General features: G+C 45.0%; 2 protein-coding genes across 18 annotated transcripts in view; both read left to right on the forward strand.

The window, feature by feature from the left end:
- The window catches only part of CLEC16A (C-type lectin domain containing 16A), a 231,934-nt gene that overhangs the window by 80,680 nt on the left and 128,375 nt on the right, over window positions 1-22,879 (forward strand). For all 17 annotated transcript variants that reach the window (XM_024233546.3, XM_024233547.3, XM_054533474.2 and 14 more), the window contains 4 exons: window positions 14,514-14,636; window positions 17,016-17,125; window positions 18,896-18,940; window positions 22,337-22,387. In XM_024233546.3, the coding sequence (XP_024089314.1) occupies window positions 14,514-14,636; window positions 17,016-17,125; window positions 18,896-18,940; window positions 22,337-22,387 (329 nt within the window). The remainder of the gene's footprint in view (window positions 1-14,513; window positions 14,637-17,015; window positions 17,126-18,895; window positions 18,941-22,336; window positions 22,388-22,879) is intronic.
- On the forward strand, window positions 1,264-3,364 carry LOC129050690 (ribosomal protein uL30-like). Its single transcript, XM_063717577.1, has one exon. It carries the CDS (start codon window positions 1,794-1,796, stop codon window positions 2,532-2,534), a length of 741 nt encoding a protein of 246 aa, XP_063573647.1. The 5' UTR covers window positions 1,264-1,793; the 3' UTR covers window positions 2,535-3,364.

Genomic DNA, 22,879 nt, shown 5'->3' on the forward strand with positions numbered 1-22,879 from the left:
CTTAGCATCCGACCTCTTTCCTAACATCAGAACTGAAATCAGTCAAATTGTAATCTTGGTTTTGCTATTTATAACACTTGGGGTTCTTATTCTGGGTTCAGAGCTGAAATAGACCCTGGGTGGACTTTGTGGAAGCGTAGGTTTCCTTTCTGAAGAAAGGTGTGGTTCTCTGGCTTCCCCTATTAAGGCTGCTTGGCCAGGATCAAACTCCCATGGGGTCGACAGGTTTTGTCAGGATTCATTCATTCACCGCCTTGCTGCCGACCCCTGGGAATAGTTACTGTTGTTTGCCTCACCTGGCTTGACATCGGCATGTTCTGAAACCTCCACATCAGAATCTCTTCAAAGAAGAATTCAGGAATATTCCTTCTAACCCCTGCCAAGAGCTAGGCTTGGCATAGTAAAAAAATCAAGTGATGTTTTAGTAGGTTTTTTATAAGCTTATTGGGGAGTAGATAGAGTTGGGTTTAACTAAGATAGCCTATGGCTAGAGGCATTAGAACATGAATGATATAACTAAGTTTATGTGTTCTTAAATCATTAATCATGATAAATAAGTTGATTGGTGGCAGAAGAGTATATAGTGAAAAAAAATCTCCCACCTTTGACCCCAGCTCTCCTCTTCAAAGGCAGTTTCTGCTACTGGTTTCTCTTGTGTCTTTTTAAAGATAGCCAAACAAACCCAAGTAGGAGTATATATGGTTTTATTTGTATGACTGCCCACTTAGCTGTAAATGGAGATACCCATATTGTGCTTTCTACCTTGCTCTGCTCATATCATCATATTTCAGCACATGAGTTCACATCCATAGAGAACTGCCATTCTTTTTTATCAATGTGTGAGCAAATCATAGCAAATCATAGATATTAAGGATTTTTGCATCTATGTTCATGACTGATACTGGTCTGTAGTCTTCTTGTAATTCTCTTGTCTGGTTTTGCTATCAGGGTTATGCTCACCTTATAGAATGAATTGAGAAATATTCTCTCCTCCTTGATTTTCTGGAGGAATTTTTGTAGTATTATTTCTTCTTTAAATGTTCCTTAAACCAGTGAAGCCATCTGAATATGGAGTTGTCTTTGATGGAAGGTTTTTAACCACTCAATTTCTTCAGTAGGTGTAGGGCTTTTTAAGGTTATGTATTTCTTCTTGAGTGAGCTTTGGTAACCTGTGTCTTTCAAGGAATTTGTCATTTCATCTGAACTGTCAAATTTATTGGTATAAACTTTATGATATTCCTTTATTATCTTTTTAATATCTGTAGGATCTGTAGTGATGGTCCCTCTCTGATTCATGGTATTAATAATCTAGGTGTTCATTTTTTTCCCTAATCATTTTGGCTAGAGGATTATTAATTTTATTGCTACCCTCTGTTGTTCTGCTGTTTTTGATTTTATTGATTTCTGTTCTTATGTTTGTTTGGTTTTTTTTTTACCTTCTGCTGCTTCCAATTTAATTTACTTTTTGTTTTATAACTTCTTATAAAGAAGGTTTAGGTACTGTGGGAAGCACTTTATTGTCCACAGCCAAGCTGCTTGTGATGAAACTGTAACTTACAAGAAAAGGGCTGGGTTTTAAAAATGACACAGGCTCTAAAAACCCTGGAAGCAGTGCAACTTTTGGCAGGAATCAGGGTTAGCAGGACCTCAACGGCTCACTGCAGCTAAGTGAACGCTGACTGGGTCCTCCAGCGTGAGCTAGAACAGACGTCTCTATGGTCAAGTAAACAGAGCTTGTGGTGTCTTCCCCATGTGGTGGGGTTGCACATGATCAGTAGTGCACCACTGGAAAGATGGCGGAGCAAGAGCAAAGAAAAATCCCTTTGGTTCCAGAAAATCTCCTGAAAAAGAGGAAGGCTTATCAAGCCCTCAAAGCCACCCAGGTAAAGCAGGAACTTTTGGCAAAGAAGGAGCAGAAGAAAGGAAAAGGGCTCAGGTTTAAGCAACTGGAATCATTCCTACATGATTCCTGGCGGCAGAAACGTGACAAGGTGCATCTCAGACGACTAGAAGTGAAACCTCATGCCTTGGAATTGCCAGATAAACATTCCTTGGCCTTTGTTGTACGCATCGAAAGGATTGATGGCGTGAGTTTACTGGTGCAGAGAACCATTGCAAGACTTCGCCTAAAGAAAATTTTTAGTGGTGTCTTTGTAAAAGTCACCCCCCAGAATCTAAAAATGCTGCGTATAGTGGAACCTTATGTGACCGGGGGATTTCCAAACCTGAAGTCTGTCCGAGAACTCATTTTGAAACGTGGACAAGCCAAGGTCAAGAATAAGACCATCCCTCTGACAGACAACACAGTGATTGAGGAGCACCTGGGGAAGTTTGGCATCATTTGCTTCGAAGACCTCATTCATGAAATTGCCTTCCCAGGGAAGCATTTCCAGGAGATCTCATGGTTCTTGCGCCCTTTCCACCTCTCAGTGGCCCATCATGCTACCACAAATAGAGTGGGCTTCCTCAAGGAGATGGGCACACCTGGCTATCGGGGTGCACGCATCAATCAGCTGATCCGCCAGCTGAACTAGACCCAGGTGCCAAACTACGGTAAATTTTTTATCAATGAAGTAGAAGCATGTGTTTTGTTGTTTTCGGAATTTTTATCAAGTATCTTCAGAGAAGATTATTTCCTGCTCTATCTTCAAAAACCGGAAAGGAAGGGTCAAAGAAAAGACAGTAGCTGGCCGGGCGTGGTGGTTCACGCCCGTAATCCCAACACCCCAACACTTTGGGAGGCTGAGGTGGGCGATCACCTGAGGTTGGGAGTTCGAGACCAGCCTGACCAACATGGAGAAATGCCGTCTCTACTAAAATTACAAAAATTAGTCAGGCATGGTGGCACGTGCTGTAATCCCAGCTACTCAGGAGGCTGAAGCAGGAGAATCGCTCAAACCTGGGAGGCAGAAGTTGCAGTGAGCTGAGATCACGCCATTGCACTCCAGCCTGGGCAACAAGCGAAACTCCGTCTCAAAAAAAAAGAAAAGAAAAGACAGTAGCTTATGTTCATGTCAAGCATCTCTCATTACAGTCTAGTTCCAAGGAAAAATTCCAGCGTTTTCTACATTGGGTGCTGCGTCGTCTGAAATCGGCACATTCCATGGAGGAAGGAGTCCTGCTCTGTTGCATCTATCCTAGGGTTTAATGTTGATAAATGAGTCACTCTAGCATTTGTACAAGGCTCGCTAAGACTCCTGCAGCAGTCGACGAAGCCCAAGGACATAATTGAATCTGGAGAGTCCTGGGGCCTTGTTTTGAAAAAGACTTGAAATACACATAGGAAGAAAGGCATAAAAATAGATGTTCACTTGTCTCTGCTGTGGAAAAAAAAAAGAAGCTTTAATTATTGATTTTAATCATTGTAGGAAGCTTTGATCATTAATTTTTCAAGCAAATCAGCTTATTTTTTTAAACTAACACACCATAAAATTAACTCATTTTTGTATTCTGTGAATTTTGGGACATGTATGAATAGGTGTGAACACCACATAATCAGGAGATAGTACAGTTTCATTATCAGAAAAATATCCCTCAGGCTATTCCCTTTCCAGTTGTTGATTTTTAAACCTTTCTTCTCTATGACTTTAATGCTATAAATTTTCCTGTAAGCACTGCTTTACCTGCATCCAGTAAATTTTAACATATGAAGTTCATTCAGCTTAAAATTTTATACAATTTCCCTTTTGATTTCTTGTGTTTTGTCAGGTGTATAATTTCTAGCTGTGTTTCTCTTATTGATTTTTCTCCTGCTTTTGGATTCCTTCCCCCATTTTTTGCATGTCTGGTCATTTTTGATTGGTTGACAGTTACTGTGGTTTTTACACAGTTGGATGCTGGATTCTTCCTGTAAATATTTTTGGGCTGATGGTTCAGTTAATTGGAGTTGGTTTGATCCTTTTTTGAGGCTTGCTTTTAAGCTCTGTGAGAGCTGGTCCAGACAGCCTTTAGTTTAGGACTAACTTCGCCCTACTACTGAGACATTACCCTTCTGAGACTCTACTGTGTCCCATGGTGAGGTGGTCTCTCCACACTGGCCAGCCGTGTATGAGCTCCAGAAATTGCTCCACAGGCTTCATTCTGGCAGGTCTTTCCCTTTCTTCATGTGCATACACAGACCAGAGCACAGCAAGGTTCTAATGGAACCCTCTGCACATGTCTGAGCTCTCTCTTTGCAGCTCTCTCTTCATTTCTCTTGTCCATGAATTTTAACCCCTTGATCTCCCTGAACTCCAGACTCTGCCTTCTCTGAGAGAACCACAGTCTTTGGGTTTTGTGTCCCTGTGCTGAGGCCTGAATACTCTCACTGGATAGCAAGCTGGAGCAATCACTGGGCTACCACCTTTGTGCTTCTCTCTCTCAGGGATCTCTCTCGTATGCTGCCTGTTCATCCAGAGTCTGATAACCATTGTTTTGTATATATTGTCTTGCTTTCTAAGTTGCCTGAATTAGAAGGATAAATTCAGTCCATCTTGGCCAGAAGCATAGCACCTTTAAAGAAAAAGTTTGATTGAAGTCTAATTGATAAACAATAAACTGCACATATTTAAGGTGCACAATTTGATGTTTTGACATATGTGAATACCCATGAAATCATCACCATGATCAAGACGGTGTATAATCCAGCATCCCAAACATTTCCTCATGCCCCTCCCTTGCTTCCCACACCCCTCTCCCCACGTAACACCAATCTGCTTCCTGTCATTCTAGATTAGTTTGCACTTTCTAAAATTTTGTATAAACAGAGTCATGCAACATGTACTCCTCTTCATGTGGCTTCTTTCAATCCACATAATTATTTTGAGATCCATCACGATGTTATGTGTATCTGTAGTTCATTTCTTCTTGCTGAGTAACATTCCGTTGTATGAACATACCACAGTTTATTCATTCATCTGTTAATGGAAATTTGGGTTGTTTCCAGTTTTGGACTATTACAAACAAAGCTGCTGTGAGCATTTGTGTGGCCCCATACAATGTATGCCCATACAGAGAGTTGTATGAGCATATACATTCTTTTCTCTTGGATAAATACCTAGGAATGGAATGGCTGAATCATAGTTCCCATATAATTATGGGAGATATGTGTATGTTTGCTTTTATTTTAAGATACTGCCAAACTGTTTTCCAAGATGCGTGTATAATTTTAATCCCATCACCAGTGTACAAGAGTTCTAGTTCCTTTACTTCCTTTCCAACATTTGGTGTGGTCACCTTTTTAGTTTTCACCATTCTAATAGGTTTGCAGTGGTATCTTATGATCTTAAATTGCCTTTCCCTAATGACATTGAACGTCTTTTCATGTGTTTCTTTTGCCATACATGTCTTCATTAGTGAAGAGTCTTTTCGAATCCTTAGCCCATTTTTTAAATTGAGTTGAGTAAAAAAATTGTTGTGTTTCGAGACTTTTGGGTTTTTTTGTTTTGTTTCTTTTAAGACGGAGTCTCACTCTGTTGCCCAGGCCAGAATGCAATGGTGCAATCTTGCCTCACTACAGCCTTCGCCTCCCAGGTTCAAGCAATTCTCCTGCCTCAGCCTCCTGAGTAGCTGGGACTACAGGTGTGCACCACCACGCCCGGCTGATTTTTGTATTTTTAGTAGAGATGGGCTTTCGCCATGTTGGCCAGACTGGTCTCGAACTCCTGACCTCAAGTGATACACCCGCCTCAGCCTCGAGAGTTCTTTATGTATTTTGAATGCAAGTCCTTTATCAGAGGCATTTAGCCATGATTTCCCCCAAGTCTGTGGCATGTCTTTTCATTTTCATAACAACATCTTGGGAAGACCAGATGTTTTTTAATCTCCATGAAGTTCCTGCAGCACTTTTTAATGCCTCCTTTTCTCTGTATTTTTTCTCTCCCATTCTGGACTGCTAGGCCTTGGAAGGCAGAAACCATGTGCTCCCTGCAGTACCCAGCCTACCGCCTGGCACTCAGTCAGTGCTCAGCCAGAGTTTGCTGATTGGTTGCTGCTCAGCTATGTGGCACGTCCCCAAAGCCATCTCTTCCTGGCAGCCTGTAGCTCAGGGCTTCAGCAAAGAAGGTGCTGTCTGTGTGGTTTAGATGCCAGGCTCCATGGGACAGTGGGCAAGCTCCTCATCTTCTGGGTGACTGGCGTTCTCCATGGGCTTCCTCCCTGCAGCCCTGACCTTTACGGGGAGCAGAGACGCCATGGCTTACCAGATGTGCTGCTGTGCACCTTCATCCACCTTATGTGCTGGAGAGACCACTCACCTGTGTTCCCGCATCCTACCTCTTTTTCTTGGGAATTTCTTCTTGGAAGAGTAGAACTGTATACTCAAGGAAATTGAATTCCTTCTTCCATTTTCTGCTAATGCTATTCATGTATTGATTCATTCATTCTTCCAACAAATATTTTGTAAGCCCCTGTTAGATGCCAGGCACTGGGATCAGTCAGTATTGGGGATGCATTGGTGAACCAAACAAATGCTTTCATGGAATCTGGATTCTCTTAGAGGAGACAGACAGTAAACTAGTAACCAAGTAAAATAATCCCATGTAGCGAGAAGTGCCACAGTGAAAATAAAAGTAGGTAATGTGGTGGGGCAGGCTGAGGGTACAGGGTACTACATCTGCCTGAGCAATCAGGAGAGGCCTCTTGGAGGCTTAAGTGATCAGGAGGAATAGCCTTGCAGTTTCTGATGAATTTCCTCATGTAATTAGTTATTCAGCAAATGCATGTGGAGCACCGGCTGTGTGCCAGGCAGTGTGCTCAACATGGGGACTACAAACTCCAGGCAGACCAACCCAGGCCCTTGCCCAAGAAAGCATCAGTCATTCTTGGGCAGAAAAGTCCTACGAGGAGGCTGTCAGCCAGCACAAGAGAGGGTCACTTGCCTGGTGGTGAACGTGGACTCTGCCCGCAGGAGTGAGGACCCGTTTCCTGAGGACACCCGAGCTATGGTAGAGGGCAGAGGAAGAAGGGGGATGAGAGCCTGTGGCATATCCGTCGGATCACTGCCCGTTCCCCAGGGTGAGCGGCAGCATGTCCAAGGCAGCAGGGTGTCCCGAGAGGCAGGCATCTGGAGCCAGTCTGCAGGGGGTGGCACAGGCAGCAACTGAACTGTGTTCCTGTGAGCCGTGTGGGGCTGCTGGGGGGCAGTTGGTCAGTTAGTGAGCTGACCCACTCTGCACCTCTCAGAACGGGTTTGCAGTAATTCAGCCAGCGGGTGGGAGGGATGAGAGGTGAAACCGAGAGGCTTTCTTATCATTCAGCAGATACTTGCTGAGCACTTGCTAGGGCAAGGCCCTGTCATAGGCACTCAAACAAGCCCAGATGAGTCTCACTGAAGGGAACAAGAAGACTAATTGTGACTGTGACAAATGGTAGAAGGAAATGAACAGGGTGGAGTGATGAGGAAGCCCCAGTGGTTGTGCTGCAGGGGTTACTAGGTGCTAGTCAGGGTGGTCGGGGAGGGCTCCTCTGAGGAAGGACCAGCAGAGCCACAGCCCAGAGAGTGAAAAGGAGCCAGCTCTGCAAAGACCTGGGGCAAGAGTGCTCCAGGCGAAGGGAGCAGCATGTACAGAGGCCCCGGGGTGGGTAGGAGCAGAAAGTGGGCCAAGGTGAGGCTGGCCAGGCAGGCAGGGGCCAGGTCATAAAAGGCCTTGAAGGCCCTGAAAAGGAATTGCCATTTTTTTTCCAAGTGCAGTGGGAAACCCCTACAGAATTTTTAAGTAGGACGGTGATGTGGTCAGATGGAAGTTTTTAAAAGAAACGTTGGCTACCAGATGGAAAGTAGATGACTGGGGGTGGGGATGAGTTGCAGGAGGGAACACCGAGAGACTTGCTAAGAAGCTGTTGCAGTCGTCCAGGCGAGATAATGTGGATTGGATTAGGCTGCTGGCTGGGGAGTGGAGGAAACTGGAAGGACTTGTGATTATTTCAGCGCTAGAGCCAGGACGTGCTGATGGATTGGATGTAGGGGTCGAGTGAAAGGGACGAGTCAGATGACCCCTGCGATTTGGCTTGAGCAATGGTGGGGGTACATTTACTAGGATGAGGAGACAAGGAGAGTTACTAGGCTAGGGGCGAGGGGTTCTGATTGATTTGAAAGGAGGGGGCATGAAGGGAGGAGCCTGGGTAAGGCTCAGGTTCCTGACTCCTTTCCTTGTGTGACAAACAGCAGTGCCATTTCCAGAACTAACGAGCATGGGCCTTGGAGTAGGTTTGGAGAAGAAACTGAAAAGTTCAAGTCCGGTGCCCCGAGGTCCAGGTGCCTGGGGAAGCTGCCTGGTGGGGGAGCTGCCACCTGGTTTATGCTCAGTCCTGGCCTCTGAGCACAGAGTCTGCATTTGGTGGGGCTTTGCTGGTGGAGGTTGGTTGAGTGATTGGTTTTTGGTTACGCAGCAGCTGGTCAGGCTGCACTTGACCTTCAGCCTCACTTTTCCAGATCCTTACCCCCCAAAATCAGGCCCCCAAGTGACCTGGTCTCTTTCTCATAGATTTTTTCCTCATAGACAATTTTAACATAAAAGCCACGTTAATAAAAACCAAATGTGATCTCAGGCCTTCCAGTAAATCATAATAGATTAGATGCTGCACCGAAATGAATATCCCACAGTGGAAAGGGTTGACCGGTTGGCGGCAGGCACTTGTTGTGATTCAGTTGGGCCACATAATGAATTCTGGTTTGTTTCTGTAATAGAAAATGCAGCCTTCGCTCTTCTATCAAGTCTGCTGAGTCCTGGGCCAGAGGTGGAGGGATGGGGGTGAGTTTTACAGCTTTTGTATCTTGAAGGTTCCCCAGTTCAGTGACCAGCCTTCTACTCCTGCCACTCCATTTGTCATTGTTTACCCAGGAAGAAGGAGTCTTGGGCTCTTTGTGTTTTGTGTTTTGTTTTGCTGAGAAGTTAATGGAACATGGATGAGAGATATGGAAAAGGTTGAAAGGTAATAGGCTAAAGGGAAGCTTTTGCCATGCAGAGAACTTGCACAACGTCAGTTTGGATCTTGGCTGACACATAACCAGAATTGGAAGTACATTGGAAATCGGCCCAACATCTGGTTAGCTTTCGAAATCTTTGGTCTATAGTCTTCCAAAGCTGGTAATACTTGTGTGACTGCAGCCAAGGAGACCTTGTGTGGTCAAAAGACGTTTTTGAAAAGTTTGAACCTTGTTTACCTGCTGTTCTCATGGTCTCTTTATCCAGATCTGTCTAATTATTCTTATGCATCTTTGGTCTGGGTCTTTTCCATCTTTACCCTGAATGGGGGCTACTACTAAGGGTGAAGAATCCAGATATCAGAACTGAGAAGGAAGCTTAGTAAGAGTTACTGACACTGTGGGGCCATACCCTTCCCTTCTGTTTTGGATTCTTTGAATGAGTTAGTTGAGAGCTCCGCCCTCCACCCCTGTGGACAGGGGACACCCGTTCTGACTCGGTGGGCAGCTCAGTCTCTGACCCCTAAGGCAGGGCTGTGGGTGGAGCGGGGAACATGTGGTCTGCTGGAAGCCAGAATGAGCTAGTGCTCCCGTGAAGTGCAGCAGGGTTTCTTTGGAACTTGTCTGTCACAAGGCACTTACGAGTTGAAGCAAATAGGATAATATATTATCCACAGTGTTTATTTCTGTCAGAGGGAAATGACTGGCAAAGAAGCTATTGGGTTTGCAGCAAAACCTGCCTTTCTGTGACCAAAACCCATGGGGTATGCATGTGTGTGTGTATGAGTGTCTGTGTGTGAGTGTGTGTGTGTGTTTGTGTGTGTGTCCTTGCACACAGGAGCCATCTTACCTTTCACATGCACGCCCCTGTTACACGGTGGCATTGACCTTAGTCACTCAGAACCATCAGCCACCAGGTTGTTTCAGGCAGGAGGCTTAAACCTAAATCTAATGTTCGCCACAAATTAAATGCCATCCTAAGTACAGTGATGGTCATGCATTGATTGTTATAGAAAACAAAAATGAGAATAAGTTGCTTTTTCACTTGCCTTTGATTGTACCACCTTAAGATAACCAACTGCTGACAGTGTCGTATTTCTGTCTAGCATGTTTTGTGTGTGGGTGATGGTTGGGCTTTTCTGCACAGCTGTCATATGGTGGCTTCTATTTTATGTATGTTTCCCCTTCATTTTGAGATTTGTCTAATCTTCTGCCCGAAATTTGATCAAAACTACTTAACTTTTTAAAAAATTAATTCAGCAAAAATGTATGGACTGTTGTGTATGTGCCAAGAACACCGCTAGATCACATGACATACATAGCTTGGGAAGGTGGAGGGAAAGAGCATGAACCAGCAGGGATCATGGGACACGGCAGACAGGAGGGAGATAAGAGCCACATGGCTGCATTCAGGCCTGGGCTTTCCACTCTCCACATGACCTCAGGCAAGGTTCATGTCTTTTTTGAGCCTCAGCTTCCTCATCGATAAAATGGAAATAATATTAGCCACTTCATGGAATGTCATGAGGATGAAATGAAGCATTCCACATCATATGCCTGGCTGATGGTCACCATTTCTTCAGGGCTTACCATGGGAAGGCAATCTTGTCATCTTAGCAGAATCCTCTCCTCCTTCCTTCCAAAGACACTCTGTCCTTCCCCAGAGAGACTGGTGATTTTGTTGTTGTTTGTTTGTTTTGACTATTTTGGTAAATGATAAGGCCTCCTTGAAAACACTTGATAGTTCGGAGTCACAGAGAGCATTTTAAAGGCCATGGTGGGAAAAAGAGCGGGGAGAGAGAATGGGGCCCTTGGCCCAGAAGGAGCTTTGGGGAAAGAAGGGAGATGTTCAGAGGGGTTTCTGTTATATAGTGTTGCCATGTGCTGTGTGGAATCACCTCTGCTCTCTGCCTCCCAGGGCTGGTGGTAAAATCTACCTCACATGGACTGCATGGCAGTAGCAGGTCAGTTTGGGGGAAAGGGCCGGAAGCATGGAGACCACTTGGAGCAGCCAGGGGAATGGAACCACCCTAGTCAGCCAGGACACAACCAGATCATGTCACGGCCCGCTAGCTGCCTCTCCTGGGCCCCTCCACTGCATCACCCTCCAGGATCCTGGCACGAAGCCTTGCCTGTCCCTTCCCCCATCCTCCACCTCATCACCCCCTCCCCGGCTCTCCCCCACAGACCTCCGTGGCTCTGCTCCACTCCCTGCAGTCCCACCTTGGTTTGGCAAGTCCTGGCCCTCCCTGTCCAGTTCAAGGCAAACTCCTATTCATCCTTTAGGATCCAACCTGAGCAGCTCGCCCCCTGAGAGGGGCCCCCAGCAGCTCAGCATGCCTCTTTTGGGCTGTCTGTAGCTTGATTTAGCTCTTGTTAGGTTTTATCCTTTTGTTGTTTTGTTCTAATTTTCCTTTTTTTTTTTTTTTTTTTTTTTTTTTGAGACAAGAGTCTCGCTCTGTCACCCAGGCTGGACTGCAGTGGTGCAGTCTCAGCCCACTGCAACCTCCGCCTCCTGGGTTCAAGCAATTCTCGTTTCTGAGCCTCTCGAGTAGCTGATACTACAGGCATGTGCCACCACACCCAGCTAATTTTTGTATTGTTAGTAGAGACGGGGTTTCACCACGTTGGCCAGGCTGATCTCAAACTCCTGACCTCAGGTGATCTGCCCACCTCGGCCTCCCAAAGTGCTGGGATTAAAAAGGTGAGCCACCGTGCCCAGCCTAACTTTCCTTTTATAACACGAATGGTAAGGAAACACATCAAGTCATGCTCAAACTAAAAATTCTCATCCATGCATTAAGCAGTGCTCAAACTAAAAATTCCCATTTGTGCATAATAATGAGAGATAAAGTTGTTGGCCTGTGACAGTGCTTTTTCTCTTTCGATCCTGACAGCAGTCGTGGGGCGGGTAGTTACCATAATTATTGCCACTTCACAGGTGAGGAAACTGAGGTTCAAAGAGGTAAAGTATCAAAACAAAGTTCCTCCTGCACCCCACCGCTAGGCTTCTCATTCCTGCTGTACCCAGCTGCCCCCTAGGAGAGGGTGAGCCCAGAGACACAGAGGGGTGGCTGTTGTCAGCCCGAGAGGACGGGCCCCCTGCGTGCTCCTGGTGGACTGGCTGTGTGGGTGCTGCCACCCTTTCCCATCTGGACCCGACCCACCTTCGGGATCATCTGAAGGTGGTTTGAGCTGTGTCTCTAACTTGCTCTGTGACCTTGGGGAAACAACATAACAACTCTGGGCCTTAACTTGCTCACGAAAGGAAAGGGCTGGACTTGGAATCTGGTACAGAGAGAAGTGTTTCTATCCTCTGGGACCTTCCCGTCATGGAGAGTTGAGAAAAGTCGAAATCATCTTGGGACGCTTTTCTTCCTGGCAAGAAAAGAGCTTGCCCCAGATTTCCTCATTGTCCACAAATTCTAAGGAGATGGAGGGGCAATGATAGGAAAGAAACAAAATGGACCTCTCTGTGGAAATTCAAGGCCTGGTCCTAGTTTGCCTCTTTCCGTGGTTCTGTGGCCACTGCCCCATTCTAGAAGGAGCGAGCAGCCAGGCCCTTTCTGCTGTCCTCTCTAAAGTGGAGTGATTGCTGGTGGGTTATAAAGTTGGGCAATGCACCTGGGACGCAGAGGAGCTTTTATTCCCCACCCCCAACCCCAGAACCACTGACTGGCAGTTCTCAAAGGGCCAGAAATTAACGAGTAGAGAGATGTTAGGACAGTGTTAACATCTCTGGAAAAAACAAATGCCAAAAAGATTCAATTGACATTCTTCTTGCCATTCAATAAGCCAGAATCCTTCAGAGTTACACATTTAGCATTAACATGGGATACAGAAGCCACAAATTAAATTTTCACTGCAATCAAATTTTTTGAGGAAACCCACAATTGTGGGGCGTTTTGGGGCATGAGAGAGACTACTACCCTACTCAAGCCTTTAGGCCATCCCTCACCCAGGTCATCTCCTTGGTATGACTTAGCCTCTTTCTGGGAGCTGGAAGGAATTCAGAAAAGCAAGATATATTGTTATGGCTTATTACATCAATGTGCATGTGCAGGAGTTACTTAGAATCCAGACAATCAGCTGTTCAGTGCTATCTTCCACTATTTTGTCAAGGTTCTAAATGAAGCGTCATCTGGTACTCAAGGGACCGTATTTCAAGAGTTCCGAGAAGTGCCACCTTTCCCCCTTTTGTAGAGTAACAGGAAAAGACGTTTTCCAAGCACAAATAATCCATTCAGTTCTCCAAGCTTGGATCAAGCAAAATATTTGTTTCTGTAAGCGTATTTTTCAAGAGCCACGTCAGATGAGCAGATAAGGGGTTTGAAGACCTCTTACTCCAGGCAGGGACTGTTCTAGTAGCCCTAACAGGTCTTCTGTCACTGCAGGTCCTGTGTGCTGCTTTAGGAGAAATGACAACAGGGCTCAAAGTCACACACTTGCCTGTTCCTTCTTTCCTTTCCCACTTACCTTCCCCACCCCCATCTCATCTTTTATCTTTCAAATGCTGTTAGTTTTGGCAGGAAGAATTGTTGAATTTTCACTGGAGGAAAAATGATTCCCTTGCCTCTTAATGATAGATCTCTGCTGTATTGGTGTCATTTTATTAGGTTGGCACAAAAGTAATTGCGGTTTTCCAATTGCTTTTAATGGCAAAAACTGCAATTACTTTTGTGCCATCCTAATATGTGCACCTTTCTGTAAGAAAGTCTTAGTTTAGTGTCTTTCTGCAAATGTCACCCTCAGGGGCAGGGGTGGCCTCTGCCTCACCTGGCTCAGAATTTGATTCCTCCTACATGTGTTGAGGGTGGGGCCCAGCTTTTGAGTTTGTCGTTAAAAGCTTGAGGGCACTATTGTTGGGGATGACTGTATTTCCTTCGTGTCTAGTCTGTCTTTCTCTAGACCTGGGTTTCCCCAAGCATAGAAGGTGTATAATATGGGAGTGGCCTCAGGTGGCCCTCAGACCTGGCACACAGTGGCAGTGAATTGTGCTATGGGATGGTGTCCCCTTTTTCTGCTCCCTTCCCTATGTCTGGGAGAATGTCACCATTTGGGGCTAGCTTCTCTCCAACACTATTAAGTACCTGCCAACCTCCCTTTTTAACAAAGATCAGGCCTTGGGCCACCATGAGTAGGCAGTCAAAAGTCATTGGCTAGAATGTAAAAACATTTTTTGATTTTTAAAAATTATTACTGGCAATTATTGCATCAATCCTGATTTCCTATTTATAAGAAATAGAAAATGTATGTTTTAATACATTTATGTAAGTTCAGTTTATGGAGAGCTCTGCGATAAGTTATGGCACCAACAGCAACCAGTCATGATAGCAGTTGCCAAGAGGGGACAGGCGCAGTGGCTCACAATGGTAATCCCAGCAATTTGGGAGGCCCAGCACTTGGGGAAGCCCAGGAGTTCAAGTCCAGCCTGGGAAACATGACAAAACCCTGTCTCTACTAAAAACTAAAAAAAAGAAAAAGGAAAAGAAATCACCAAGAGGGAACATATGTGGCTGAAGTTGAGGAAACCCCACTCTACAGGACCTTTCAGTATGAGGAGGTCGGGTAGTCAGGAGGCCTCCACTTACATCCTTCTCCTCTGTTCCAGGCATGGATCCTGAAAAATTAGAGCGAATCCAGCTCCCTGTGCCAAATGCGGCCGAGAAGACCACCTACAACCACCCACTGGCTGAAAGACTCATCAGGATCATGAACAACGCTGCCCAGCCAGGTGCCCACTTGGGGTGTTGTCTGTCCACAGGGCCACGCAGTTGTAGGGAGCAGACCCCACTGGGAGCCTGAGCCCTGGGTGCTAGGCCTGAGCCTTCTGAGAATCTGGGCCCATCCCAGCCTCTCCGTCTGCCTCTCAACCCCTGCATCCTGGGCCAGCCCTCCTGCCTGCTGGGACTGTGTCTTTAGCTCTGGGTCTCCTTTTGCCATCCCACCCCCTGCCACTTGGTAACCATCTTTCTTCTCCTTCCACACCCCGCCCTTCTTTTGCTGAGATTGTCAATGTTTGTCGCCCCCACCTCCCTATCTCTGGGTGGTCCAGGGTGATATTATGAGAAAGAACTAAGCTGAGAGTGGAGCAAGGGGAGAACGTTCGAAGGTTTAAAGGGCCAGTAGACGTAGGAGACAGAGTTTTGTTACCAGCAACAGTTGTGGGTAGGTATGGAAACAGGAGTGAGAATGCACTTGAAGAAAAAGTCACTTGGACGAGGCAGCTGAAGAGAGGTTACGCTAGTGCTGGGGCTAAGTGGGGTGGGGCCAGGAGAGCCGATGGAGCCGAGACCACCCAGTCCTTGGTCATCCCTGGGGCTTGTATTATGTTTGGGAAGACCTGTTTTTTGTGATAGCGCTTTTTCTTTTCTTTTCTTTTTTTTTTTTTTTTGAGACGGAGTCTCGCACTGTCACCTGGGCTGGAGTATAATGGAGTGATCTCTGCTCACCGCAACCTCTGCGTCCCAGGTTCACGCGATTCTTCTGCCTCAGCCTCCTGAGTAGCTGGGATTACAGGTGCACGTTACCGCACCCAGCTAATTTTTTATGTTTTTAGTTGAGACAGGATTTCACTATGTTGGCCAGACTGGTCTCGAACTCCTGACCTCATGATCCACCCACCTCGGCCTCCCAAAGTGCTGGGATTACAAGCGTGAGCCACCGCGCCCAGCCTGCTTTTTCATTTTTTAGGCAGAGCCCCTTTTCTCACCTATTTTCACCTGACTTACAAGGCATTAACAAAGGGACAGGCAGGGAGGTGGGCAGAGGGGTATATCTGCCTTTAGTTTTTTCCCAATGACCTATCGTGGTCTCTGATGTTTCTAAGGCCTTAGAGGCATAGCCTGAAGACCTCCTCCTCTCCACAGTGGGACCTTTCACCAGAAATAAACTTGAAAGACCCACAGAGGAGTTTGCATAAGAGCAGTTGTCCTTGAGTCAGTTACAGATGCTTTTCGGAGAGATGCCAGATGCGGGTTTTGGCATTCTGAGCACCTGCAGTCTACCATTACCCAGCTATGAGACTTTGGACAAGTCACTTCACTTTTCTAAGCCTCAATCTTTCGAGCACTCATTGCAATAGGTTTTCATAGAGATTCTTTCAGGAGCTATATAAAGTGCTCGGCACTGTGCCTGGCTCACAGTAGTAAGTAAGTAATAGCATAGTAAGTAAGCTGTGTTGGAGCTCTCTTGCTCTTGACAGAAACCCGACTCACTCTGGCTTAAACAATACAAACAGACAAAGCTGTGTTAGCTTATAAAGTCTGCTGAGGCCTGGCTTCAGGCAAAGCTGGATCCAGGGGCTTAAACAGTATTTTTCTACCTTTGGCCTCTGCCATCTTCTGGGTTGACGAGACAAATGCCAGCCCCTCCAGCTAGCCCCTTCTCCACTGAGACTCTAGACTTACTCTACGGGAGACACTTAGATTTGAACAGTCTAGTTGGAAGAGAGATCTCGAAGTGATATTTGCAGAATACTTTACAAAGATTAAAAATGCTGGCAAGGGTGAAGAGGTGGCCGGTGTAGATTATAATGCTTGTGCCCCTCAGGGCGTCACCACGGTCCTCTGCTCAGCCCAGCACAAGGAGAATTTCTCTTAACCCAGCAGTTCCAGCAAATTGTGAGGTTGAGCCGTACTGGCTCTGACTGGCTCCCTTGCCTGGTTCTTACCTAGTCACTGGGACCAACGGAATATGGAGCACCCCAATTGGCCAGGTGATGTGCCCAACCCTAGAAGGGGGAAGGAGGACCAGCTCCACCCAAATCACATGACCCAGAGTGGGACTGGCGGCTCTCTAAAGGAAGTGGGGGTGCAGGGCCACTTTCCAGGCCTCAACAGTGTTTAGTCACCCTCTTTTTCCTGCACCCTGTCAGTAAAGGGACTTGAGGGAAGTATTTGGTATAGGTAGTTTTGATGGAGAACATTGAATTCTAACTGATGGGGAATGGTTTGGGCATGGGGGGTTCCCTCTGTGTCCCCACTGGATGTTGGGAGCCATGAGCAGTTGGTCTGTCATCTGACCTGCTAACCTCAACGTGGATAGGCAGGAGTCTTGGGTTTAAGGGCGCCCCACCCTGGGCGTGCAAGGCTTACCCTGGTGTGCTCTGCAGATGGGAGGATCCGGCTGGCGACGCTGGAGCTGAGCTGCCTGCTTCTGAAGCAGCAAGTCCTGACGAGTGCTGGCTGCATCATGAAGGACGTGCACCTGGCCTGCCTGGAGGTAACGCCCTCTCCCCTCCTCCTTCCTGTGGGCCAAGGGAGAGGGACAGGAGGACAGGAGGGAAGCTGCTGGCATCCAGATAGGAGCCCTGGCCCGTGGTGTCATCGGTCACCAGCTAGAAGCAGCAGGGGCTGCTCTCTTGAGACCCCACTCCAACCTACTTATTCAGCAGGGACTTCCTTTCGGCTGAGACTCGCTGAAGAGTCCACTTAATTGAGTTTTAGTAGTTTCTGTTGCAATTATTTGGTTCTGTATTTGTCCTCAGGATTTCTGAATTTTTTCTTTGGTATTACAAAAGTTTTTTTGCACATACAAACACATTAACACACATACACACATTGATTATGGTTTTTGTGCTTAAAATATACATTAAATTTTCAGTGGCTTTTATGGTACCTCTTATTTTCTGTTTATTTCAGAAAATTTAGTAAGTACAAAGGTAAAAGTAACAACTATAGTTGACGTTTTGGCTGTGTCTATGCATACACACACACATATTATATATGTAAATAATATATTTAAGTATTATATAAGCAAATAATTATATACATAAAGTATATTTACATATACAATATGTAAATATTATACACTACATATATTTACATATGTAATGTGTAAATATGTACACGTGAATATATGTAAATGAAACATCTATTTACATATGTAAATGAAACATCTATTTACATATGTAAATGAAAATTCATTTATAAGTATGTATATATGTTTGTGTATATATATATATATATACAGACACACTTATAAATAAATTTTTTGTCTTATACAAATGTAGTTGGGCCAAGTGCAGTGGCTCATGCGTGTAATTCCAACATTTTGGGAAGCTGAGGTGAGAGGATCACTTGAGGCCAAGAATTTGAGAGTAGTCTGGACAACATAGTGAGACCCTATCTCTCAACATTTTGGGAAGCTGAGGTGAAAGGATCACTTGAGGCCAAGAATTTGAGAGTAGTCTGGACAACATAGTGAGACCCTATCTCTAAAAAAACAAAAAAAATTAGCCAGGACATGCCTGTAACCCCAGCTACTCAGAAGGCTGAAGCTGGAAGATTGCTTGAACCCAGGAGTTTGAGACTGCGGTGAGCTATGATTGTACCACCGCACTCCAGCCTGGGCCACAGATTGAGACTGTCTTGGAAAAGTAAAATAAAAAAGGAGTCATGATGGCCATATTTTATAACCCATTTTCCCCCAATTAACTGTATATTAGCTTCTCATGCCATTACAATCTAATTACCTATCCTTTCCCCATTTTCATTTTGAGCTCTGTCTCTTTTCCTCTCTCTCTCATTAAGAACTATTTTATAGGCCAGGCACAGTGGCTCATGTCTGTAATCCCAGCACTTTGGGAGGCCAAGGCGGGCAGATCACTTGAGGTCAGGAGTTTGAGACCAGCCTGGCCAACATGGTGAAACCCCATCTCTACTAACAATACAAAAATTAGCCAGGCATGGTGATGGGTGCCTGTAATACCAGCTACTTGGGAGGTTGAGACAGGAGAATCACTTGAACCTGGGAGGCGGAGGTTGCACTGAGCCAAGATCACACCACTGCACTCCATGCACTCCAGCCTGGGAGACAGAACAAGACTCCATCTCAACAAAAGGGGAAAAAAAAAAAAAAAACCATTTTATACTTCAAGGATATTAGTCCAGATCTGTTTTATACACACTCATGTTTTAGAATTTGTAGTTTGCTCGACTTGCTCACCTATATGAGATCCGCCTCCTTCACACCTTCCTTCTCTTTTAACAGGGTGCGAGAGAAGAAAGTGTTCACCTTGTACGACATTTTTATAAGGTAATTGGCAGAGCACAGATGGACAGCAGCATGGTGTGTCTTGTAGAAGCAGGAGTGTGGTGTCTGGTTCTATGCAGATAAACGTTATATGTCTTCAGTTATTTTTTATGCCTATAATTACTGAATAAAAATGCTCAATTTATAGTCTCTAGAGCAGCAATATCTAAACTTTTCTGTCCATGCTGTCTTATCAGTAAAATTTTTGAGGACTCAGCCCCAGTATATGATAATTTGTTTCTCAGTAATACATGGATTTGGTTATTTGGGAATAATTATATGTAAATTATGAACTACGTACGTATAAACACATATAAGTAAATTATATATGATGCACTTATGTTCATAAGTTATATATGCTTACACATATAAAATTACTTATGAATTACATATGAATTTATGAACCATATACATGTATATTATTTATATTCGTATGTGCTAAGAAACCTTATACAGGCTTCTAAACCTTTATTACGTTTATTGAGAGTTTGTAAAGTGCCACCATGACTTTCAGTATCTGAAAAATTTGCAGAGCTTTGTCTTCAGGTTCCAGATGGTTTTATAAATATCTAATTGTGGCCAGGCGTGGTGGCTCATGCCTGTAATCCCAGCACTTTGGGAGGCCGAGGTGGGTGGATCACCTGAGGTCGGGAGTTTAAGAGCAGCCTGGCCAACATGGAGAAACCCCGTCTCTACTAAAAATACAAAATTAGGCGTGGTGGCGCATGCCTGTAATCGCAGCTACTCGGGAGGCTGAGGCAGGAGAATCACTTGAACCCAGGAGGCGGAGATTGCGGTGAGCCAAGATAGCGCCATTGCCCTCCATCCTAGGCAACAAGAGCGAAAACTCCATCTCAAAAAAAAAAAAAAAAAAATCTAATTGCCATGGTCTTGTTTTAGCTTTTAAGGCATATGTTTTAGTCCATTTGGGAAGCTAAAACAAAACACCATAAACTGGATAGCTTATAAACAATAGAAATTTACTTCTGGGCCGGACATGGTGGCTCATGCCTGTAATCAATTCCAGCACTTTGGGAGGCCGCGGCAGGCGGATCACAAGGTCAGGAGATCGAGACCATTCTGGCTAACATGGTGAAACCCTGTCTCTACTAAAAAAATACAGAAAAAATTAGCCTGGCATGGTGGCGGGTGCCTATAGTCCCAGCTCCTTGGGAGGCTGAGGTGGGAGGATGGCATGAACTGGGGAGGCGGAGCTTGCAGTGAGCTGAGATCGCGCCACTGCACTCCAGCCTGGGTGACAGGCAAGACTCCATCTCAAAAAAAAAAAAAAAGAAAAGAAAAGATAAAAATTTACTTCTGTCAGCTTTGGAGGCTGGGAAGTCTAAGATCAAGGCAGATTTGATATCTGGTGAAGGCTCACTTTCTCATAGATGGCACCATCTTACTGGATGACGTCATTACCTCCCAAAGGCCCTACCTACTAATCCCATCACCTTGGGAATTAGGATTTCAACATATGAATTTGAATGGTGGGGAGTGGTGGGGAGCAGAAACACTCAGGCCTTGCCAGCCTCTTGTGTCTTTCAGGGAAGGCTCATCACTCATCAGCCATGATGGATTAATCCATAGGTCAAATAGTCATTTTCTAGTTTGCTGGCATCCGGATCAGGTCTCTGCAGATCCTGCGAGTGATGGTTTCCCCTCTTAACGTGGCTGATGAAGATCCTCCTACAGGGGGAAGGTGGCAACACTGCCATTTCCTTGTTGTCCCCTGTACTTTCATTATTCGAGCCCTCTTTAAGCTGCTGTTTCTTTGCAGGAATAGTTTTAAGCGACTGCATTATTGTCAGTGTTTGTTGAGATAAAATGAGGTTATATGATTTGGAGATCGACCTTGCCAGGCTCAGATGATCCCATCCAGCTGCAGTAGTGGACATACCCAGACAAGGGTGGCACCGTCGTGGGCCCCTACACACTGAGGAGGAAATCCCACTTTCCCCTTAGAACATCCCAAACCACACTTGGCCTCCAAGTGAGGATGCACCCCCACTAGCAAAGCCCACAAGAAAGCAGAAACCTCAGGGTTGCATTAGTCATCTTTGAACCTCTTTCCAGTATAACTGCCCTAAGTTTATGTCCCCTAGAAAGCTTTTGGATTGCAAAAACAAAAAGACATACAGGTAGGCATTTTCTCAGAGGGTTATTCTTTATTATTCACAAAAGGAGAGCTTTATTTAAATTCTGGATCCCTTCTTCCAACCCAGATTTTTCTTTCTTTTATCCCATAACATTTATTATACCGTAAGTATAATTTCTCAGCATCTTTTAGTGTTTTCAGGAATTGTCTTTCCCGGTGGTGGTAGTTATGTCACACAAGAATATTCAAATTTAGTTGTAGTTCTGACAACTGAAAAAACCTAAAAAGGATCTATTCCCTTTCCCACCCCAAGTGTGGGGGTGGGTGTGTGTGTGTGTGTGTGTGTGTCTCATTCAGAACTTGTGAGAGATGCAGCAGTTCTAAGGGTCATTGTCGTGTGTGTGTGTGTGTGTGTGTGTGTGTCTCATTCAGAACTTGTGAGAGAGATGCAGCAGTTCTAAGAGTCATTGTCGTGTGTGTGTGTGTGTGTGTGTGTGTCTCATTCAGAACTTGTGAGAGAGATGCAGCAGTTCTAAGGGTCATTGTCCAGTAGAGATTATATGACAGTGAGTACTCACACTGACCCAACCCCGACTGAGTGACAGGTTCTGTGCCTCCTCGCATTTCATGTGCATTAACTCATTTCGTCTTCACAATACCCTAGACAGACATGCCATTCTTGCAGTGGAACAAGGAGGCGAGAGGTGTAAAGCTGGATTTGGTTATGTGTATCAGAGCCAAGATTATGCCCACCATGCTGTTCTGAAGGGGCCCTCCCAGGCAGTCATGACCCTGAGGAACAACATAACCCCAAAAGCACTCCTCAAAAACAAATGAAACAAGCCATGTAATTGTAATGTTAAACTTATTTAATTATACTCTTCCTTCCAGAGGTGTGGAGCCTCGTATCTTTAATATGGTAACTTAAACAGGATTGTCCATTTCTCCAGCCATTCTCGACAAAATAGATGATGTTAAACACTTGAAATATTAGCCTTTACTATATTTTAATCCTACATAGTAGTATTTTTTTTTTAATTAACTGCTTTGACAGAAGAATTCTAACTCCATATACTTAAAAAGGAAGGAGAACATTTTGAATAGTGCAATTTGATATTTGGTATGTCATTTGAGCGTGTGTGTTTGTGTTCACATATGCATTTTACTTCCTGGTGATTTACGAGAACTCACTAATGAGAAACAGATGGCCTCTAAAGCCACAAACTAGAGTTTATAATACTCTGTTGTTTATGGAAAAAAATATGAATAATCTCCTCTTCCCTCCCTTCCTTTCTTTTTAGGGAGAAGACATTTTTTTGGACATGTTTGAAGATGAGTACAGGAGCATGACAGTAAGTGAGGGGCTGGGACACACTTGGGCTGGCGTGTGCCTCTGTCCCTGCCAAGCTCACCCTGCCCATCCCAGAGGGAGTTTTTTGACTTAGGGCTTTGTGACCAAATAGCAGAGATTGATGGGGAAGCAGATTTAGAATGGTGTCTTGTGATCCCCACCACTGTTAAAATTTCAGATTATATTCACTCCCTCTAAGATGGGAGGTGTCTGATGAATCAGGACGATTCTCTGCTATGAATAGTAATTTGGGGGGCAGTATCATTTTATTGAGGACTTACTCTGTGCTGGATGTATATAGCATGCTGTACAGATTATATCTCTTCATCCTCACACCAACCAACGGTAATAGCTACTGCCATTGTCCCTTTCTTGCTGAATTAGTCTGTTCTCTTACTGCTATGCAGAAATACCCAAGACTGGGTAATTTATAAAGAAAAGAGGTTTAATTGACTCACAGTTCCACATTGCTGGGGAGGCCTCAGGAAACTTA

The sequence above is a fragment of the Pongo abelii genome, chromosome 18 (assembly GCF_028885655.2).
Source record: "Pongo abelii isolate AG06213 chromosome 18, NHGRI_mPonAbe1-v2.0_pri, whole genome shotgun sequence".
Classification (NCBI taxonomy): domain Eukaryota; kingdom Metazoa; phylum Chordata; class Mammalia; order Primates; family Hominidae; genus Pongo; species Pongo abelii.